Below are 21,025 nucleotides of genomic sequence, written 5' to 3' on the forward strand. Positions count from 1 at the left end.
AGTTCCAACCCCCCTGCCTGGCAGGGCCACCAAACATACACCTTTACTAGATCAGGTTGCCCAGGGCCCCGTCCAACCTGGTCTTGAACACCTCCAAGGATGGGGCATCCACAACCTCCCTGGGCAGCCTGTTCCAGGGCCTAACCACTCTCCTAGTGAAGGACTTCCCCCTAACATCCAACCTAAATCTTCCCTCTTTTAACTTAAAACCATTTCCCCGTGTCCTGCTATCGTCAGCCCTTTCGAAGAGTTTACTCCCCTCACAGTATCACAGTCTTGTGCGGGTTGGAAGGGACCTTAGAGATCATCGAGTCCAACTCCCGGGATTCGAGCCTCCTGTGTAGCAGAGCTGCACTTCTACCACTTGTGCCACAGAGGGATTCGAACCCAGGGCCTCCAGTGTTGCAAAGTGGCGCCCTTAACCACCGCGCCACCGGAGGTATAGGTTCCCTTCAGGTATTGAAAGGCTGCAATGAGGTCACCCTGCAACCTTCTCTAGGCTGAACAAACCCAACTCCCTCGGCCTGTCCTGGAGGCATTCAAGGCCAGGCTGGATGTGGCTCTGTGCAGCCTGGTCTGGTGGTTGGCTGCTTTCAACAGCAACGCGCCAAGCAGCTGCAAGGCGGGCTGTGCCGTACAGCGACACACACGTGACGGGAGGAGGAGCGGCACCCTCCGGCTGCAGCCCCGCACAGCCCCGCGGGGCGGCTCTCCACCCCTACCGCGCACCACCTCCCCCCCCTCCCGCCTGCCCTGCTTGGCGCTCACGCTGCCACCTCCCTCCCTCCCTCCCTCCCTCCCTCCCTCCCTCCCTCCCTCCCTCCTTCCCTCCCCGCCCCCTTCTCCATCCCGCTCCGTTCCATCCGGCCGGGGAAGCCCAAGCCCCACCCGCCCCGCGCGCCGCAGAAGGCGGAGCCGGGGCCTTGAAATAGAGGCGGGCGCGAACCGCGAGGAGAGCCGCGCTGCTCCCGGTAAGTACGGCCATGGCCGCGGCCGCCTTCGTGCTGCGGGAGCGGCCCGGGGACAGCGCTGGGGCGGGTTTGAAGCGGCTTCTCGTCTGTACCGAGCGCTGCCGTCTCCCTGCAGCGCTCCCTTTTGCTCGCCGGGTCGCACCTCAGCGGGTCCCTTGTTTGTTTGTTTGCTTTTACTTTCTCCCGCGATCCCTCTCTGCAGTTCTTCCGGGTGTGCCGTGCCGCGATGCCTCCATCTCCCGTCGGTCCGCCCGCCGGTACCGTCCTGCGGCCATCGCCGTGCGCCGCTCCTTTGTCTGCCGCCTTGGGGCGGGGCCCTCGGGAAGGGGCTCGGCGGGACGGGGGGGTCTTTAACGAAATGAAAGCGAACCGCAGCGCTTACAGCTGTCTGAGGAAGCGTATCTGTGTGGGAGATCCGTGGTTTTCCACGGGTTTTCCGTGTGGTCTTGAACTCTTCCTGCCAACTTAGATATTAAACGTTTTCAAGAGGTTTCTTCAGGGTAAATCAGGCTGGATGTTAGGAGGCGTTTCTTCTCGGAGCGAGTGGTGAGGCCTTGGCGCAGGCTGCCCAGGGAAGTGATAGGGTCGCTGTCCCTGGCGGTGTTCAGTAACCGTGTGGATGTGGCACTGAGGGATGTGGGCATGGCCTGGTGTTAGGCTGGATGATCTTAGGGGGCTATTCCAGCCTATTCTATGAAGGCAGTATCTGTTCCTTGCTGCCTTCTTTATGCTGATGGCATTGTATGCAACCTTATGGAATGTGTTCTATATCTTGATAACAGCACGTTTGCCTGAATTTCAGCAACCTCTCCTCCTAGATCTCACTCCTCATCACGAGGAGCTGGCTGGCAGGGCTCAGGGACCAGCCAGCCCTACGGGTGTAGGTGGAGAGGGCTGATGTGGCTGTTTGTCTGCTGGGTATGTTTCCTGCTGCTGGGAATGTGGATGTGGCAATCTTGCCTTCCTGCTCTGCTCATCCTTGTTTATGTGGTGGTGTATGCTGTGTTCAGGAAGGTAAAATAAGGCTCCTGGTCAGGGTGGTTTTGTTGGGTTCCTCACACCCAGATTCAGCAAGCTGAGGGCAATAAGTTCAGCTTGGGGTTGGTTTATAAAAAATAAACTCCTGAAGCAATGACTTCTAAGTGGGGAAGGCTGTGTGTGTGTGTTCTGAGCACTTCTAGGGTCAGTTATGCCATGCTGTTTCCGTGTATTGTTTTTTCTGTGTAACAGGATGACAGGAGGCACCCACACTGAGCAGGAGCTGGGAGAGCAAGCAGTTACGCTGTGATAGAGTGAAGGTGCTTAATCTGGAAGCAGGTAGGCACGTAAATCCTGTGGCTGCTGCTTCTGGAGAACTTATGATACAACCTGACCCTTGGAAGCTGTGGTTCAGAGGGTGATGACACACTGGAAAAGGTTGCCCAAGGAGGCTGTGGATGCCCCATCCCTGGAGGCATTCAGGGCCAGGCTGGATGTGGCTCTGGGCAGCCTGGTCTGGTGGTTGGTGACCCTGCACATAGCAGGGGGTTGGAACTGGATGATCATTGTGGTCCTTTTCAACCCAGGCTATTCTGTGATTCTATATGATTCTGTGGTTATGGGATGTTGGTGGGAGAGTAGGGCCATAATAGCTGTGTGCAGAGCCTGCTGACATAGCTGTGGTGTCTCAGCTATTTGAGGTAGGCTCCTGGATAAAGCAGTTTTGTTGCCTCTGGGTATGAATTATTAAGTGGTGGGGGTAGGGAAATAAACTGAATCACTGGTTATCTCTGTTGGAGGGAATTGATGGCAATTGAGCAGGTTTCATTTCCTCCAGCGAGCAGTTCCTCAGAATTTACCAGCAAATCTGATATTCTTTGTTTAGCACCTTCCTCTGTTTTTCTCTTAGCTTGCTGTGGCTTGGGCCATGTTAGATAAGAACTGCTCCAGATTGTACACTATCTTCATATCTGCATGCTGTACAAAACCAAATATGTGCTGGTGTTTCTGATTTAGGAAGCTGAACTCATGGCTTGAGTGAAGGTGCAAAGCTCCTGCTTAAAAGCTGGATCCCTTGTTTTGCTGGCTTATCTTGGGGGGGGGGGAGATGGGTTACTGAAAAATTACTGGTTAATGATTACAGAGTGTGCTTCATTGGTCCTCACCACAGAGATTGGGTCTGACTCTAAGGCATGAGCAGGGCAACTAAACTGTGTGCAGTCATTGCTCACCTGGCTGTGGTGTTTTTGTTTGTCAGTGAACCCTGTGCTGTGTTTTGACATCACCCGACCTTTGGCTTGTTCCTGCTGCGTCCTCACTGCAGCTTCCTGGAGTGTGGACAGTGGCCACGGCTGTAATGCACTGGGCATTTTCTTACATCTCTTAAATGGATGAAAATGCCTTTCTCATTTTTCAGTGTTGTGTCAGTGTCTGTTAGTCTGGTGTAGCTGGTGCCATGCCCTTAGTTTAACAGCTGTACAAACTCGCTTAGATCAGCTAGTTGCTTTGCTTTAGTTTTACATTCACTTTCTGGGACAGAACGGCTGGTGCTTCCTCTTCCATTTAAACTGAAAGTGAAATGGCTTGCATTGCTGCATGCACAGTCAGGCTTTTGCTCAGTGTAAAATCCACAGAACTCCACTGTGCCTGTGGGCCTACAGCTGGGCAGCCCAAGCAGTGCTAAGTAGCCATCCTAACAGGTTCCTTCAGGGTTTGCTTTCCATTGGCTCCATCTGTCCAGTCATTGCAACAGGAGCAAGAGTTGGGAATACAACACAACAGGAGAGTTCCCCTGAGAGCCAGCACATCCAGCGTCACCAGAGGAACAGCATCTGGCTCTTCTGGGGAATCAACCTTGGGTCTGCTTGCACTCATACATGGCTCTAAGTAAAAGACATTTACAGCCGTGATATGCTTCATGTTTAGGAGGAAGGAGGCAGGTATAAGAAAGCATTGTGCTTGGGGAAAGCTGTGAGGTATTGAGACGAAGCCGTGTATTTGTCAAGCATGGACAAGAATAGTTCTTGTTTGACTACGTGCTCTGAAGATAACCAGAGGCAGAGGGCTGTTAGTGTTGTCTGTGTCTCTGCGGCTCTTTCCTTGTTGGTTTCCTTCCTTGCACACCTATAACGTGGTAGAGAAAACTCTGATTGCTCACGTTTTGCTTTACTACCAACATCAGCTATGAATTGCATTAAGTTGCAGTGTGAAGTGGCATTGCTTATTCTGCTGATGTTAGCAGGAGTATGGGTGTTTCAAATGAGGATGTTTTTGTCCTCTAGATGGCACAGCAGCTGCAATGCCCTGATCCCTGATCCCAGCTCCTTACCAGCTCTTGTCTGATCTCCTCCAAGTGCCACCTTATTCCTGAGTTGCTGTTGTCAGGTGGCATTGTCTGCCCTCTCAAGGCACTTTACTCAGCTGTAAAGATATGCTGCAGTGCAAGCTTGTGCCCCAGGAGAAACATCCTCTAAAACTGGATGAAAACTCTTATGTCTCTGGCTTTACAAGTGGTTTGCCCATACGTAATCCCAGTTCAGAATGAACGTGTGCACTGTAGTAAAGATTAAATCTTGCACCTTCTGTGAGATGTGGCTGTACCGATTCCTTTTGGATCCTGCTCTAGCTGACTCAATCCAAGCCCTGGCGTTGAGCTCTGTGGCAGTTCCATCTGCAGGCTTCCTGCTCACCGATCTTCAGCCCAGCTGCATCTGTAGGCTGGCTTCTAAGGCTTGCTAGCAAGTGTTGTCTGCTGCCTCCAGCCCGATCTGATACAGAAACCACAGCGGTTGCAAGCTCATGCTTTTTTTTCCTCTTTAAGGAGGACCTGTTTTCCTTCCTTGCCATTGATGTGCCACCTATGAACTGGATGAGAGTATTTTAAGCCAAACGACAATGAAGGCTGTTGAGAAAGCTGGGTGGTGCTTCTTCCTAAGAAATCCAAGTATTGCATCTGGTAACTGGAGGGTTGTTGTGATTCACAGCGGAGTCTCCATCCAAATGCACAGAATTAGTAATAAGGTGAAACAGCAGCAGATCCTGGGGAGATTAAATATGTCTTAAATGAAAAGGCCGTTCCAAAATGTCTTTGGAAGTCTCTGGTCCCGTTTTGCTTTCGAAAAGGGGGTAAGATGATTCCCATCAAACAAATCATTAGGGGTTACTGAGTTCAAGTTCACAGTGCATACTTAAACTGTTCAGGCTGTGATGCTTCCTCTGCACTAAGGAAGTGAATATGAAACTGGTCTAGCAAAGGAGGTTGGCAGATGAGCATTTGTTGGCATCAGGTCTATGTGTAGTGCCACTTGTGCCACAGGGGATTCGAACCCGGGCCACTTTTAGTGCCACTGAACACTGGGAAATAAAGCAGGGAAGCTGTTAGAAGCAGGAAGATTTTGGCACCTTTCAGAGTATTTTTCCCTCAGCGATGTTATGAGCAAAGTGTGGTTTTGTTCCATGCTGGAGTGCTTGGAGGTGGCATTATTCACAGAGCTTGAAGGAGGAAGCAATCTGAAGCTGAGAGCAAGAGAAACAAAAGCTGACAGCCTCGAGCAATGAGTGCCCCTGCTTGAGAGCCAGAGGGATGGGTGAGTGTGAGCAGCCTTCTCAGGTATTGACAGGCAGGGGATCTTACTGAAGTGTCTAGCAAATAAATCACAAGTGTCTGGGACATGGGGTTTACAGTGTGTGCAGCTGCCACGTGAGCAGTCAGGCTTCTTCCACTGTTAGAGAAGTGTGTGGGGAGGAGCTGTCAGCTGGGCTCCGTGGTTCCTTTTGGGTTGTTGGGCTAGGAATTGTGTGGCGAGGTGATGGGATTTCTTTGAGACTTTGTGCTGTTTGATGTGGATTCTGCTTGCTCTGTCTGCTGGAGGTGTTAAGGCTGGTAGTCAGGCACTGTTTGCAAGTCCTCAAATAAGGAACTTAATAGGTCCGTGCTATGGTTTTCTTATGACTTGGCAGTACTGCTGATTCATCATGTAAAGCAGTTTGCCTGCGGCATGCTTTTGGGAACACAGTGAAATACAGCGGTTATGGTTTGAAGTGGGGGTTTCTAACCTGTCAGGTGGCAGAGCAAGTTGTGTGAACTCCAGGTGCTTTGGTTTCCCTGTCTGTGAAATGCTTCTGTATTGAGCTTTGCAGCTCAGCAATGAAATGTTTCCCTGTGAGACAAGTAGTGTTGACTCCAATGATGATGTCATTCATTTTCAGCACTCTGAGGTTCTTATCTTTCAGTTGTCAGATAGAGAAATGAATGCGCTGGCTCTAAGTGCTCTCCTTCTCAATGACTGATGGATTATTCTGCTTTGAAGACTTGAATTCACTCCTAACCCAAAACTGAAACAAAGATAAATATCTTGACAGCTCACAGTAAGTCCTTTGATAGCGTCTGTCCAGGTGTTTGTACAGGATGTGTCTTGGAATCTAGACAAGCTGTTAAGGGAAGCAGACCTACAGGCATGCGGCTCTGCTGCTGAAAAGTCTGCTTTCATAAGCAGACAGTGTCTGATAGGGCTAAGAATAGTCACTGCTGTCTGAGCTGTGAGGAGAGGTGAAAGATCTGAAGGGAAAGTGGTGGCAAGCCAGGGGTGTTATCCATGGCATGGGTTCTTTCTTGAGCTGTCTTGGGGGTGTGAAGATGGGATGAAAGCTGGGTTAGGTTAGCATTGTTGCTATAGGGATTCTGGGACCTGCTTTTCTATGGCTGCCTGCAGAGCTAGTGAGCGATACAGGCAGGCTGCTGATGGTAGACAAGGAGATAGCTGAAGTATTTGATTTCTTTGCCTCAGTCTTCACTAGTGACTGCTCTGAGGAACTTGAGCATCCATAAGTCTATGGGTCCTGGTGAGATGCATCCCAGAGCCCTGAAGGAATTGGCTGATGCGGTCACCAGGTCACTCAATATGTGACAAGTCATGGTGGTCAGGTGAAGTCCCTAGTGATGGAGGGGAGGGAAAAAAGCAAGGTTGCACTCATCTTAAGGAGGGTAGAAAGGGCAGCCAGGATTCACATGCCGTAATGAATTAAGCTTCAGATGGCATTGATGTGAAAGAAAGATTCCATTTGTCTGTGCACGGGCTGGTGTTCTTTCTTGGCAGCTTATCCCCTGACTGCTCAGCTGACCTTGCAACAGCATTCTGGAATTCCCCTCTGGAAGGAACAAGGCAGTCACCCTCTAACAGTGTGCCTGGGCTTGGGTGCCAGTGGTCCACTTCTTGTAAAGGTCCGTAAGAGGAGGAAAGCTGCTCAGCTGGTTTCACTTGTACATCTGGACAGTTGCTTGCGTGCAGCTGTAGTGGCTTGTGTTACATCACACCTCCGTCAGTGCTGCAGAACACCTGCATCTGTGCTATGGGAAGACGGTGATGTAGCTGCTTCTGGGATGGCTCGTGAGTTACTATGCAGAGCCACAGTCCTGCCACTGACTTGACAAAGCATCCCTGGGACCAAGAGGGAAGTGGAAGTGTAACATTAAGTTCTCCAACCTTAATAAATATCTATTCTCCAGCAAAGACAAAGGCCAGGAGAAAGGTAGCCCTGTGTTGTTCCAGAGCTCCTGTCAGGTCCCAGGTCCCCACTGACTGTCACTAATCAGCCAGCAATGCGCCTTGGGGTAGGGGTGAGTGGCAGCAGGTGGGATCTGAACTGAGCACAGAAATAGTGCAATGCAAAGCAGCAGAAATTAAATTAGTTTTAGGAAGCCAGAAGCTTAGCGTAATGACTACATGAAAAAGACTTCATGGTTGAAAGGCTGCTTCCGGGCTCTTGTGCTTTTTTAGATGTATTTCAGGTTGTGTTTTGGCACTGGGGGCTTCTAGGAGTCTTTGAAGAGCTGGGAAATTCCTGGTCTCTTGAAGCTGTTACCGTGGCTTCCTTCAGAGTTTGAATGCACTTCTGCTTTCACTTCCACCCTCTTTTCCCACCTGCACACCTAATTGCTTAAAACACAGTTGTGGAGGGTTACTGCTCTAAAATGTAGTGTGTCATCATGAGTCCAGGTAGCTGGTGATCTGGGTGGGTGAGCTTTGGGGTGCTTGTGCCCTAATTTGGGTCAACATGTACTGCACCACAGCCAGGTTATTGCCTGGCATGGAAAAGGCTCCTACCTGGTTCACCTGATTTAAGGCCCTTCCTGCCAGATCAGCTGCTATTCTCCCAGCCTTGTCTGTGGGCAGTTCTCTCCAGAAATGTATGTATCCATGGAAAGGTCAATTTCTACAGTACTTGTGGGTGCTGCTTGAAGGTATGTACATGCTGGGGTTTATTGTTTCCTTTTACCATTTTCTTACTCTTGCAGGGCAAGGACTTCTTGCAGAAGCAGACGGTGACGAGCTGTTCTGTCTCTGAATCTGTCATGGAACAGGTTAGTTTCAAATGAAGTCACTTCACTTATGTGCTTGTTCAGAAGTACCTGGAAGGGGCTGAGTCTCAAAACGTACTGGCTTGTGCCCTTCTCATCTTCCTCAGAGTTCCTGCTGGAGTCTCTGATGCTGCACCCCTCCATCATGAATACAGACAGAAGGTGGATGGAACCATTTATTTTGCAAGCTGCTTCCTTGTTATCTCAGTGTGAGACTCTCCCATTAGACCGCAGGCGTGAGATGCAACTGATTTAAGAGGCAATGATGTTTATTAAGTAGCAAACCACTGAAACTAATAAATCAAATTATCTACTTGACCCATCACTGTGATCAAATTAATGTTGCACAAAACACTGTAATAAATGTGATTTCAGAGCTACTATTTTATCATACGCGTGTTGCAAACCCCACAGATATGTAACATCTGTCACCCTCTAGCATTGTGTGGTTGTAAGGCACAGTTCTGACCCTCTTTGTTGTGCTTTCCCACAATGAGTCTTCAGGAAAGAAACATAGTAAGTCAGATGGGTTGATCAGTGTGGTGCCCCAGGGTGCTTCACTATTGTCTGTAGGCACTCTTACTCCACTCGTGGAAGGTGTGCTTTATCTTTGATCATACCTTATTTCCTGCTTGTTTTTGCTTCCAGGCTCGTTGCCCTTGTTCTGCCCCTCCTCTGCCTGGTCTCCCCTGCAAATGTTTAGCCCCTTATTTGTCACAACTTTTCTACTGTTGCATAGGCCATCATAGCACTCTGTGACTGTACTGTTAGTTAGGTAGACATAGAGTGGCCTTAGAAGGTTCCTCTTACCCAGGGGTATACTGTTTCAATTCTTAGGCTCATCCTGTTTGATGACCCGTTCCCCTATGCAATTGGCAAGGCAAAGCAATTTTCTTTTAACCTTGATTCCTTTCGGTGGTTCTGTTCAAGCCTCAGCACCTCCTTATTGCATGAGCAGATAGTCTGGGTACGAGAGTAAGGATTGTTGGTTTTTTTTGTCACTTCACTTCTGTACTTATACATCCTGCTCCATCAGCTGCTTCATTGGGATTACTGGACAAGTCTAATGCTTTTCTGCAGGAGCCTTGGTTGGTTGAGGCCCTGTGTTCTCATAGGACTTCTTGCTTCCATCACAGCCCACTTGCTAGATTCCCTCAGCCTAACCCACCTGGGTTGACTGTGCTGCCCTGCCGGAGGACAGCTTGTGCCTGCTTACTGCAGGTAAATAAATATGAGACACCAGTGGTCTGCTGTCTTGCTGTTCTTATGAGCAGCTGCCTGACCGTGCAGTGATCTGAATGTTTGTTATGGAGCTTGTCTAGATCCCATTCAAGAGGGAAAAGGAATGCAGACTTCAGTTTTTTTTGCAGGCTTATGCAGCTGTTATCTCTGCTCCCCACCTTGTTACTGCTGTGCTCTGATTAAAGTTAAATGGGGAACCGTTGGCTTAGTTCTGTGCAGGAAGCAGAGTGCCCAATTCCCAGATACAGGGGAGAAAACCTTTGAAACAGATGTGCGAATAGAGAAGTGGGTCACTTGTGCAGAGTGTTCTTCTTTGTTTCAGGAGTCCTGATCAGGGATTTTATCCTTGCCACTCAAGAGCTGAGCTGACACCTCACCTGTTGGTTTGTAAGATCAGAGCCAGCCAGTGTTAACCAGCACAGCTGTGTGTATGCATCTAGGAGCTAGCTTGCATTTGCTCTGGGCTCACAAACTGGGCATTATTACACAGTGTACCCAAAGGAGACCAGGAAAAGGCGTTCACTGTAAGAAAAACAGCATCTGTACAAACCTACATAGCAGGACGTGGGCTTAACAGCGATTCTTCTTCCATGTAGGATATCTACAGTGATGGATCTGACCGTGTGGAACGCATGCTGCTCTTTGCTTTTCTGGATGTGAAGTCCTCTGGCTGTGAGTTCAGAGAGCAGCTGCCACTCCTACAGAAGCAGAGCATCCTGCGTTCTGCTAAAGAGGTTCAGTGTTACGACAGTGATGGGGAACTTCAGACCGATGGGAATCGAAGTGGCCACTTGCAGAATGGTGAGCTAGGTGAGTTCTCTTTCCCACGTGCATTCTGGGCTTTGTTTCAACTCCCTTCTCTCATCTATCACTATCTTGTGATAGATGGTTGGCAATATTTTCTCTGCTGAGAAACTTCACGGCTAGTGGTTGACTTGGTTGGGGTTTTATTGCTTTGGGTAGGACAGCTAATGCTTGGCAGTGCAGCTCCCTCTTGGTGGCTGAGCACCTGTCCTGCCGCACAGTCTGTAGCATGTGAGACAAGGGCTACAAAGCTGGTACTAATCATTTCTGTCCTTAAGTAACGTGATCTTAAGTGGTTCTGATAAGCTTCCCATTGCTCCTCAAGGAGTTTTGTTTCAGCACTTCTTGGGCTAGGACTTAGGAGCAGCTCTTTTTCTGGTACTGAGTTAATTCCCTTGTGCTGTACTGATGTGGCAGAGGCAGTTTCTTAAATAGTTCCTTGTACTGTTTGTGCATCACTAGTCCTAAGCAGCATTGGGTATTGCACCTTGCCCACGATGTGCCAGCTGGCATGTAGATGTAGTGAAGCAGTGTAAGGAGTAACTGCTATAGTAAATATTACCTCATTGTACAAAATGCATTGATTTCATGGCCCAAAGTGACAACGGGAAGCTTTGCCAAAAGGAGATGGTTATGTTTTACATGGTGCTCATGGCACAGATACTGGCAGAGGATGGGGGGTACAGGGAGATTGGCAATGGAGATGGGCAAAATGCCATACCTGTGTGACTGCAGCCTGCAAACCAAATCCTGCTGTGTGTGTTGGCAGTGCTTGACCCTGAGGTGAATGAAGAAGTTGTCCGGACCATTGCTGCTCAGCTCGCTGAGATCGGAGACCAGCTGGATAAACAAATCAGAGCAAAAGTGGTGAATGACTTAGTGCAGCATTTTCGGAATGAGAATCTGCCGAGAGAGGTGAGTGAAAAGTAACCTGATGAGTAGCTCCCCTTTTAAAATGTTGAGTCCTTCCTGCTGTGGCTGTAGCAGTAAGGTTGCAACACCTTTGCTAGTTTGATGCCTTGATTACTGCGCTTCTAAAATTAATCAGAAATGGTAATATTTGATGTGACGCTCTGCTAGAGGAGATGATATGGTGAGCCTGTATGCTGCGGCAGCCCTGCAAAGTGAGTTGGTTGGGCTGTGTCCCCTTTCTGTAGGCGGGGAAGGAGAGGTTGTTGGAGCAGGGCTGACTTCCAGAGGTAATTTGGTTTTTAAGATCTTTGAACTCTGACGCTGGGTCCTGAATATCTGCTGCTGGGCAGGTGGACAAACTTGGCACAAGTCTGGCTTGTGTTTATTGCTGAACACTGAGACTCAGCAAACAGTGAGACCCAGTGCTTCCTTAATCCTCTGTCTCACAGGCTGTCAGTGTTGGGACTAGCAGTGGTTAGTGCTTGGATGGGTTACCTGCTGAAAAGGCCTCTCTGGGTGGCACCTCTGCTGCTTCAGTGCAGGTTCTTTCTCAGCTTATGATGGGATAAGGCGTAGCATCCCTGGTCGAACATCTAATGTGCCTCACTGCTCTGCAAGGGATATACCCACATCTGGATCAGCAGCCACAGTTTGCTTCCCTAGAGCCTTTTGGTATCTCCAAGAGATAACTGAACTAAATTTTCCAATGCTGTGTGTTGTTTCTTTGGGTTTTTGGGGTAAGCAGCTGAGCTTTGAGACCATCAATCATTCTTGCTGCCACCTGTGTGTGTAACAGCCTGGGAAGGAGCTTGGCAGCTTATGATGTGTCTGTACAAGTGTGCAGCTGCTGCACTGACATCCTCTCTTCCCTCTATGCAGGAGATAACACGGTACCTGTCACAGGCAGTGGAAGGACTTGCCAGAGCCATCCCATCAGATCTGGAGCAAGAGAAGGCCATGTTGGTGCTAGCAATGCTCTTAACTAAGAAAGTGGCAAATCAAGTGCCTTCCCTTCTACAGCGTGTCTTCAGCACCACTGTGAACTACATCAACCAGCACCTCCACAACTACGTTGTCAGAATGGTGTGTGCTATCCAACAGCTCTGCAGCTCAGCACAAGTCACAGCGCGGGTCTCTTTGCTGGCCCTGGTTACTCCCTGAGGGCACAGCCAGATGCCTGCTGGTTTTCCTGTAATGCTTGGGGCTCTGGGGGCTGAGCAGGGAAGAGCTGCTGGTACCTGCAAGCCCCGAAGGCGAATGTGCAAAGGGAGGGAGAGAGGCTGAGGGCAGCGACCAGCTTCTGCTCACTTTCCTGGAACCCCCCACCCCCCCCTCCAAAGCCAGTCCTATCACAGAATGCAGGGCAGAGGGCTAACAGATGCACAGCAGGTGGCAGCATTGAGGCATGGTTATGTGTAGAGTGCAGAGGCCCTTGTGGGTGCACAGGCTGCTGCTGCTTTGCCTCCCTGGCAGCTGCCCAAGTCCATGGGCTGGGTGGGCAGCCAGAGGGCTGGTGGCTGCAAGAAGATGCTGTTGTGGTTAATGCTGGTTCTGTTTCTTTCCTCCTAGCTGCAAGAGTGAAAGATCTCCAGCCGCTGGCTTCCTGAAGACTTTTGAATTTCTTGATCTGCTCAGATACTACTTCTGCTCGTAACTTTTGAGACACAGCTGTGAAAGGGAAGGCAGAGCTTGTAGGTGGGCTTTTGTAGACTAGCACAGTAGCGATGGTAGTGAGAGCTGCATGACTGGTCTGCCAGCACCTGTAAGATATAGTGCTTACTCTTCTCCATTTTTACAAAGTTGGTGTTTTTTCTTTTCCTTTGTTTTTGCTTCCCTCTCGTTATTGGTAGCAGATATAATGCAGGTACAGCCCCTGGCTCACGCCTCCAGGGGAAGTGCACTGGGTGCTGAGCCCACCTTGTCAGTATTTCTAACCAACTGCTGCATCCTGCAGGTTTCTGTGCTGCAGCTGGGCAAGGTGCAAGGGTGGATTTTCTGGGTGGGGGTTAGTATCCAGATATGCTTGAGGGAAGGTGGTCATTGGCTTCAGAGCAGTTTGCTGGAGTGAAAGAAGATGCCAGCCTTGAGTGAGGAGGAATACCTGGTGTCTTGGTCAGTAGCACGTTGTATTCACATCTCAGGTTCAGTGAACAGACTTGGACTCAGGTTGTTTGATATATGCACCACCACATAATGGTGGCTGAGGCTCTACTTGTGATCCAGCTGCCTCTGAAGAAATCATGTAAATAATGTCCTTTTATTAGTGTTTGGTGTTTGTTTTATAATAAAAATGGATATAACAACATGACATACACGTGCATATTTGAGCAACTTACAAAGAAATAGTAGGGCTTTTGTGCAGGTCCTCACAATGTTCTTGCTATGCTGCTGCTCGCAGTGACAGAGCTGTTTGCTGTTAGCCTTGCACCCTGCAGAGACACACCTTTGCTGGTTGCACTTGAACAGGAGAGGAAAAACAAATGAAAAGACAACCTCAGTGTTTTTGAAAACTGTACCATTTATTAAAGTGCAACCTGGGGGCATGGCCTTACAGCAGTGTCCCAGTGGCAGAGGGAAAAATGTACATACCCCTTCACTTCAACTGGTTCAAGAACAATGAAGCTGGAAAGAACTTTCTTTTAAAGATGGAAACGCTTGTATGAACCAAATGGCACAAGAAGCTTTAGATAGCTTTCCCCAAGAGAGCTGCACTTGCATATTAAAAGGAATAGCATGACCGGTTCCTGGGGCAGGCAGGGGCTGCCCTCAGCCCAGGCTGGGTCTCTTCCCCCAGGCTGGTCTCTCAGGAACAGGACCTGCACTCCCTGCTGCCTGCCAGCGGAAGCCTGATGGAGGACCTCCCTGGTCATGCATGTGGAGTCCATCCCATTAGTCTTTGCTACTTAACTCAAGTGGGTTTTAGCTTTACACTTGAATAAAAGCTTATAATGCAAGATAAAAATGGGGAGAGACCCCCTAAAGGTATAGCAATAAGATGCATCCTCTGCAGCTTGTTCTGTCCAACTCTATAGTGTTCCTTATCTCCCCTGCAGATACTGCAGGGAGATCAAAAGCAGCTTCCACTGGAAGCTAACTGCAGCTCCCTCTCTCCTACAGCAAACCATGAGACTTCTACCCAGGAGGAAGCAAGTCAGCCTACCTAAGAGACTGAAAGAGGGTCAGCTCAAAGTAGAAAAAAAGTGACCAAGTCATTTAACACAGTAGGTGAAGCTGAGCGATGTGTTCTGGTTCCCCTGGATGTATTGGTAATGCTGCAGCTGCCCCCTTCCAAGCTGCTGCAGCTCTTGTTCTCCAGCCATGACCACAAGCAGCCGCAGAGCCTTTGCATAAAGCAAGCACTGTACGTCCTGCTCCATAGGGGCCTGAGCTCGGGGGACCAGAGTGACTGCTGGTGGATTACATGTGACCCCCTCCCACCCTGTTTGTTTGTTGGGTTTTTTTTTTATGACAATACATAGCTTGCACTTTGAAGCACAGCACAGATGCACACAGTCAAAGCGCTGCTGCTCTTGTAGCCTCCTAGTACTGAAGTTAAGCAGACTGAGCCAAACATGCACAGCTTCTGCCTTCATTAGGTACAGGCAGTAAAGCGCCTCACTGCTCCGTGCTTCACTGGGAAACACATTCTCCTGTGACCTACTGGAATAGAAAACATACAGGACCAGCCAGCCGTCAGTATATTTTGTGCCTAAAATGAGACATTCAATGGAAGACCTGGGCTATATGCACCCATGGTGGATGGGGTGGGTGCTCACTGCTCCCCTCTTCCCAGACATTCACAGCTAAACAATCTAGGTTAACCCGTGACACTGACTTACATTCTTAGAGACAAATCTTAAAGCGTGAGCTTGTTCTGGTTTGGTGAAGGAACGACCGTGCAGCCAGAAGCATGTTGGTTTCTGCCTGATTAATTAACACCTGCCTTAGCAGGGCTTTGCTAGGACTGCCATACCCCTGTGGGTTCAATGGAAGGAAGGCTTTATGACCTCAATTATTTTGTTTACTACATCATTACAATGAAAGGGTAAACTTTCCAACCTAACTTTAACACTTTTCCAGTTGTGACCATTAGAAAGCATCGATTAGTTTAAGAATACGGTCCAAATCGTCAGCCTAGCTGTGCTCAGAGCTACACTGCATAAGGAAACGGGATTCTGGCAACAGACCTTGCTCTGTGCAAAGCACTCAGCGCTACAGCTTGCACCCCCAGAGCACAGCCCCAGCCAGGACAACAGGCAGGTTAGGAAAGAGCCAGCTGCCAGCACCACAGCATCCTGAACAAGTTAAGCTGCTGCTGTCCAAACTCTGAAGCAGAATGGAAAAGACCACGCTTCCACTGCATCTCACTGCACTTCAGCTCATCTCGAAAGCAGTTTTCCTGACAGCTCCTTATTTATGCTACCTGTGGCTTCCAACAGGTCTCAGCCGTGCACAGAGGCACGCAGAGTGCAGCGTTTCACATGCTTTGCAGGTCCAGCCCTTTGTTTTATCATCTCAGCTTGAGGATGTGCTGCAGACAAGGATAAGGTGAAGAACAAATGGGTCTAAGGTAGATCCTTTGTTAAGGTACAGGCCACTCAAGGACGTATTGAGGCACTTTTGGGAAGGGAGTAAGTAACACAAGTGAGAGCAATTCTAGAAGCTTTTTTTTTTAAGTAGATAGATAGCCCACCGCCTCTCCTCCGCCAGCTGCAAGAGATCCACTAAACAGAGGTTGCCTCACCCAGTTCAGGGTACTCAGACCGCCTGTTAAGGACTGCTTCAGAGTGCTCCAAGATGGGAGAAAGCTCCTCCACTCCCTAATTCACTCCTGCAATGGGGCAAGGAGCCCAGCACCCAGCTCAATTCGAACACGTTACTAAGGCTACACAACCTTCTGGTGACTCCCCCAGGGCCTGCTCCAGTGCTGACCAAGAACTGCAGGCTCAGAATTCAAGTCTGTAAGCGACCTTTCCAGCTAATGGAGTGTTCCTAGAGGGAAAAGGAATACACAACAGCCTTCCTGTCTACACACACTGCTAGAGGGATGGGGGAGGAAGAAGGTAGATGTTATTTTTGAATGGTCAGATATTTCTCTACGGCCCTAAAGATGGGAAGTATGTAAAGAAGGAGCCAAGCAACCAAAATGCAGCGGGCTCTCCTCTACATGCTGCACAATACCCCATAGTTGGGTCTTTCACCCCACCGTGAAAATGCTTTAAAAAAAAAATCCCCAAAGCATTTGTTTTCCTTACTGCTGCTGCTATATAGGAAAGAAGACACTTCTTACTTAATGCCCCACTGAGCCCTATGTGTCAATAAGGGATGTTTCCCTGGTAAACATACTGTCATCTGCCCTGCACCCACCTCCTGCACTACTAGCAACATAACCACCTCAAGAGAAGAGCCAGGGAATGACTTCACGCCCTTACGTGCATGCCACGTGCATGCCATCCCAGCATGCCAGAAGCATCTATCTCTGCTTCAGAGCAGGTCCAGGGACTAATGCACAACCTGCTGAGTGGCTGCAGATGGGGGCATCTTCCCCCATGTCAACACCTTGCCTTCAGACAGGAGAGGATGCAGCTGGGGTTAAAGCAGCCCCATGGCCACAGGGAACAGCAGGGACACAACAGCCATCAGCAAAGCAGCAGTAGAGGGGAACCCCCAACAAGCAGCTGCCCTCACGTATCACATCACTCGTCCGTGGACGCTGTCAGATGTGAAATGAAGCAAAACTGTACACATTCTTACATGTCAAAAGGAGCATACAAAGTCAATTCCATTTTGCAACACAGTACATGTTTTGGTTCTTGTTGCTTTTTGTTTTAACTCTTAAGGCCAGCTTACTCCCTCTTACACACAGAAGAGCCATCTCTGATCCACACACCACTGATCCACAGCTCCTGAGCTGGGGCTCCCCTCCCAGCAGGGCTACACAAGGCACAGCCCTTCCTTTCACCATTCAAAGTCACACAAATCCAAACCTGAGACGTTTCCTACAAAATCCATTCTCAAACAAACCTTACGCAGAGAATTCCCAGACGCTGCCAGCTTCTTACTGACTTACCAGCATTGAGTGCGAGAGGGATGGGAACAAGAAGCTGAAACAGAGAATGTGCTAAAAACCTCTGGATTATTGGATCCCTTAAGAAACAGGCTCATTGCAGGGAATACTCTAGATAAGGTTGTTTAGAGATAAAGTACCTTGTCTTTGTGCTTTATGAAGAGTAAGCTTACTGTAAGCTCATGTTTTGATTTTAACACTATCCTGAGTCCCCTTCCCCCTATCTCCACCTGCTCTAAGCCACAGTGCCACCATCAGCCCTCAGAGATGCATCAGTACTACTGTCCAATCTGCAACCTTACCCACAGAGCTGCCATACAGAGCAGGGGGGACACAAAGATGCTCCCAAAGGAACTGCCTGCAACCAGCTCTGGCAGGCCTGTTGGTACAGCTGTGCCTTCAAGGCTTCTCCTTGCACGCTCCTGAAGCGTTGTGTCTGCAGGAAGAGGGGTTTGCTTTTTCCAAAGCTACATCCTGATCATTTGTGAACCTGCAAACATCACTAACTGTTACACATTCAGAGTCGCAAAAGAAATTGCACTGCACAACACTCTGGGTTGGCTCGGGAACGGGCAAATAGGAAAAGGTGTTTAATGCTGTTTTGCTTAGTGACCAGAATCCACTGCTTTATATACGTGGGATTCTGTCGCGGCCAAGACCACAGCAGGACTACATTCCCCCTGCGCTTAACCTGTGAAAGACGACACAGACTGCAGCATGATACAGGACAAAAGAGCGTTGAACCTGCGAATCAAACAGGAGGCATCGGCCTTCCTTGCACACAGTTTTGCCACATTTGCTGAATACACTCTGGTATCCAAGCGCTTACCGAATGGCACCATGTCCAGCATAAGCTGTGCGTCTCCGCTATCTGAAGGGTGGCAGTGAGGCGGGCAGGAGCACAGCAAATGGATTCCCACACCAGCCAAGCACAGCAGCCCTCCCACCCTGCCCGACAGCCGCAGGCGCTGTGTGCACCTCACCCTGCAGAACACGGGGTGCTCAGAGCGAGTACCGCTACAACAGAGAGGCAGCATCTGTATGGGGGCTTCAGAGACTGTTAAGGGCCAGAACGGGTGGGAGCAAAGAGGTAAGGATAAGCACTCTCCCGCTGGGGTTGAAGAGGAACCTGCAAGGTTACAAGGAGCAGTGCAGTACCTGAGAGGAAGCTGAGCCAGAAGGAGACCAGCCTCTCGCTGCAGGACTTGGGCTAGGAAGGGCTCGGGAAGCACAGGGAAGTGACAGCACAGCTGCAGCAGCAGTCGCTCGGAGAAGCCAAAAACTCCAGGGGTTGGCAGCAGCTGGCTCTACCCTTCCCCAGGGATTCTCTGTTCCAGTTCCTCGAGTACGAGCACCCCTTTCTTCAGCACCTGCACTTCAGTTCTTACATTTGCAGAATTTATTATTATTTGTCTTGTTTTTAAAAATACCCCTGTACTTTAATCAGGAAAAACCAGTCCCCGCCCCAATTCTACTAAAAACGTGATTGTCCATAGCTGGAGGCTTACTGAACGACCTCACCCCGTCACCATTACTCAAATGTCCAATTACACAGCAGGCAGCGTAACCTTTAGGTAACACAACTACAACAATTGGATCGCGCTCGCTTCTCTCTCTCCCACCACCTCCTCAAGAGAGCTCTTTTACTTTTTCCTAAGCGCCAGCGCTACTCCGACTGCCACAGCCAATATGGCCACTGCAGCAGCCCCACCATACAGCAATATCGATTTCCCTTCTGGCAATAAGATAGGCTTCTCCTCTGCAGCGGAGGATTTCTCTTCTATTTCTTCCAAAGGGCCCTCTTTCCCCACTTTTTTTTCCCCTGGAAGCAGTATTTTCTCAGGTTCTGGTGCAGCCCTTTCTTCCGTTGGGGTTATCTTTGGGACAGGTTTACTTAACACAGGGATTTCAGGTTCAACAAGCTCTTCGGCCGCTTTTCCCTTCTCCTCCTGTTTCGTACGACGTGCAGAGGGATGTGCTTTTTCTACGGCAACAATTTCAGCTTGAGGTTTTGCTTCCTGTAACGAAGCTGGGGTTTCTGGAAACGCTGCCTGCACGGTCTCTGCAGCGACTGCTGACACCACTGCTTCCTCAATCCCCTCCGGTATCTCTTCCTTCTCCACGTGAACGATGTCGGAGTTGGAAGAGTTGTTCTCGCTCCTTTCTTCAGCCCCGCCGTTGCTATCCAGGCTCTTGACTTCTTCAGGATCCATGGCCACTTGCTGCCAGGACTCCGGCCCCAGGGAGACGGGCAGGCTCTCTGTGTGCCAGCTCTGGCTTGCTGACAGGGAGACAGGCAGGCTCTCCGACTGCCACGACGTGGTCACCGTTGGGGACTCCGGGGGGCTCACTTGGCCTGAGTTGTCACTGGTCAGGATGTAGATATCATTACTGTCCTCTGCGATGAGGCCAGGGTACTCTTCCTCTTCAGACTCCAAACTAAAGACCGTCCCCTATGAATGAAAAGGACACAACATGTGAGCAATGGCTTCAAGCATTCTGTGCCCTGTATGGGAAGGAAGAGATGCCTGGAAATCTAACAAAGCCAAGAGCAAAATGAGAGGGCCTCAGCAGGAGCAGGATTCATCTAACTTACATTTTGGAAGAGACTACAAAACCCAGCCAGTGCAACTGGGACACCCACAGAACAGAGCCACTAGCCACGGGTGGGCTGCTGAGTTTGTACCACAGAAGAGATTTGTCCCAAGGTGAAAATTACAAGCGGAAAAATACGTGCAGAAGAAACTAAGATGGGTGTGATAACAGGAAGAGTAATCAGTAAGTAGGGGCTGAGGGGAACCTCAGTTTGCTATGCCACACAGTAAGTGTCTGTGAAACCAGAAGCAAAGATTTGATTACCCCCTTGTTCCTAACAAAACCAGTGTGAACGTTTTGCCAGTTCCTACAGTACCGCAGCCCTGCCTGTACAAATTCTTCTCACAATTATCAAGGTTTCCCGTATAGTCCCACTGTAACATGAAGCACTGGAAAAAAATTAAATCCATTTCTTTTCCTTCTCCCTTCTCCACTCCACAACCAATAGTTCTCCTAAAGCACTCCATGCAGCCGCCCTCCTCTTTTTTAAACCCTTTCCACCACCTGTGAATTTGGGTTTTGGTTCTTCTCATCCTTTACCTATGGCACTGAGACACCTCCTTGGTTATCCCACAGCTTTTGTGTGGATCCAAGCAGTGATCTGTATGAAGAACAAATCCAAATTAAAAATAAGCACACTGTTTATCTTGGTGAGTTGTTTTTAACCCCGATCAGTTTCCAGTTAGGTCTGCCAAGACACTCCAGTGTGCGACTGAGGGCAGATGGAGGCCAGCAGCTGCTCTTGCTCACACTGATGCCAGAAAACGCTCTGTCTATCCCAATGCCCTCCTTCCAGAGTAGAAGGAAAATGCATTTCAGCCTTCGTAACTCCCAGTCATCACTTAGTTCCTAGCATGTGAGGAATTCAGTGCCTACAAGTGAATGGTTTCTAACCTTCAGTGGGCATATCAGCAGAGCTGATAACAGCGAGGCCAGAAACAAAGCGCTCTTTCCCTGAGAAGCGTGAGCCTGCACAGAGCCTCTGGAACGGGGAAGGATCTCCACACCAACAGAACAAAACAGAACTAAACAGAGCATGCAGGCACAGGAGGAAAAGGGCAAACACTGTTCATCACTTGCACTAACTGAAGCAAGAGC

The 21,025-nt window shown here is 49.4% G+C and overlaps 2 protein-coding genes across 10 annotated transcripts in view; one reads left to right on the top strand and one right to left on the bottom strand.

Moving 5' to 3' along the window:
* Positions 1–911: 911 nt before the first annotated feature.
* Positions 912–13,573, top strand: BID (BH3 interacting domain death agonist). 7 transcript variants are annotated; one of them, XM_085520766.1, is made up of 8 exons: positions 912–971; positions 2,202–2,288; positions 8,245–8,310; positions 8,415–8,469; positions 10,146–10,359; positions 11,123–11,268; positions 12,145–12,348; positions 12,835–13,573. In XM_085520766.1, exons 5-8 carry the CDS (start codon positions 10,182–10,184, stop codon positions 12,844–12,846), a joined length of 540 nt encoding a protein of 179 aa, XP_085376892.1. In that variant the 5' UTR covers positions 912–971; positions 2,202–2,288; positions 8,245–8,310; positions 8,415–8,469; positions 10,146–10,181; the 3' UTR covers positions 12,847–13,573. The 7 variants fall into 7 exon arrangements, with proteins under 7 accessions (XP_085376892.1, XP_085376873.1, XP_085376884.1 ...); XM_085520747.1 differs by lacking the exon at positions 8,415–8,469; XM_085520758.1 differs by lacking the exons at positions 2,202–2,288; positions 8,415–8,469 and adding an exon at positions 6,183–6,317.
* A 190-nt stretch (positions 13,574–13,763) lies between these two features.
* The window catches only part of BCL2L13 (BCL2 like 13), a 37,323-nt gene continuing 30,061 nt past the window's right edge, over positions 13,764–21,025 (bottom strand). For all 3 annotated transcript variants that reach the window (XM_015865064.3, XM_015865074.3, XM_085520667.1), the window contains one exon: positions 13,764–19,785. In XM_015865064.3, the coding sequence (XP_015720550.1) occupies positions 18,976–19,785 (810 nt within the window). In that variant the 3' untranslated portion in view covers positions 13,764–18,975. The remainder of the gene's footprint in view (positions 19,786–21,025) is intronic.

This window comes from Coturnix japonica, chromosome 1 (genome assembly GCF_054131305.1).
Source record: "Coturnix japonica strain WE chromosome 1, WE-NBRP24, whole genome shotgun sequence".
Taxonomy (NCBI): domain Eukaryota; kingdom Metazoa; phylum Chordata; class Aves; order Galliformes; family Phasianidae; genus Coturnix; species Coturnix japonica.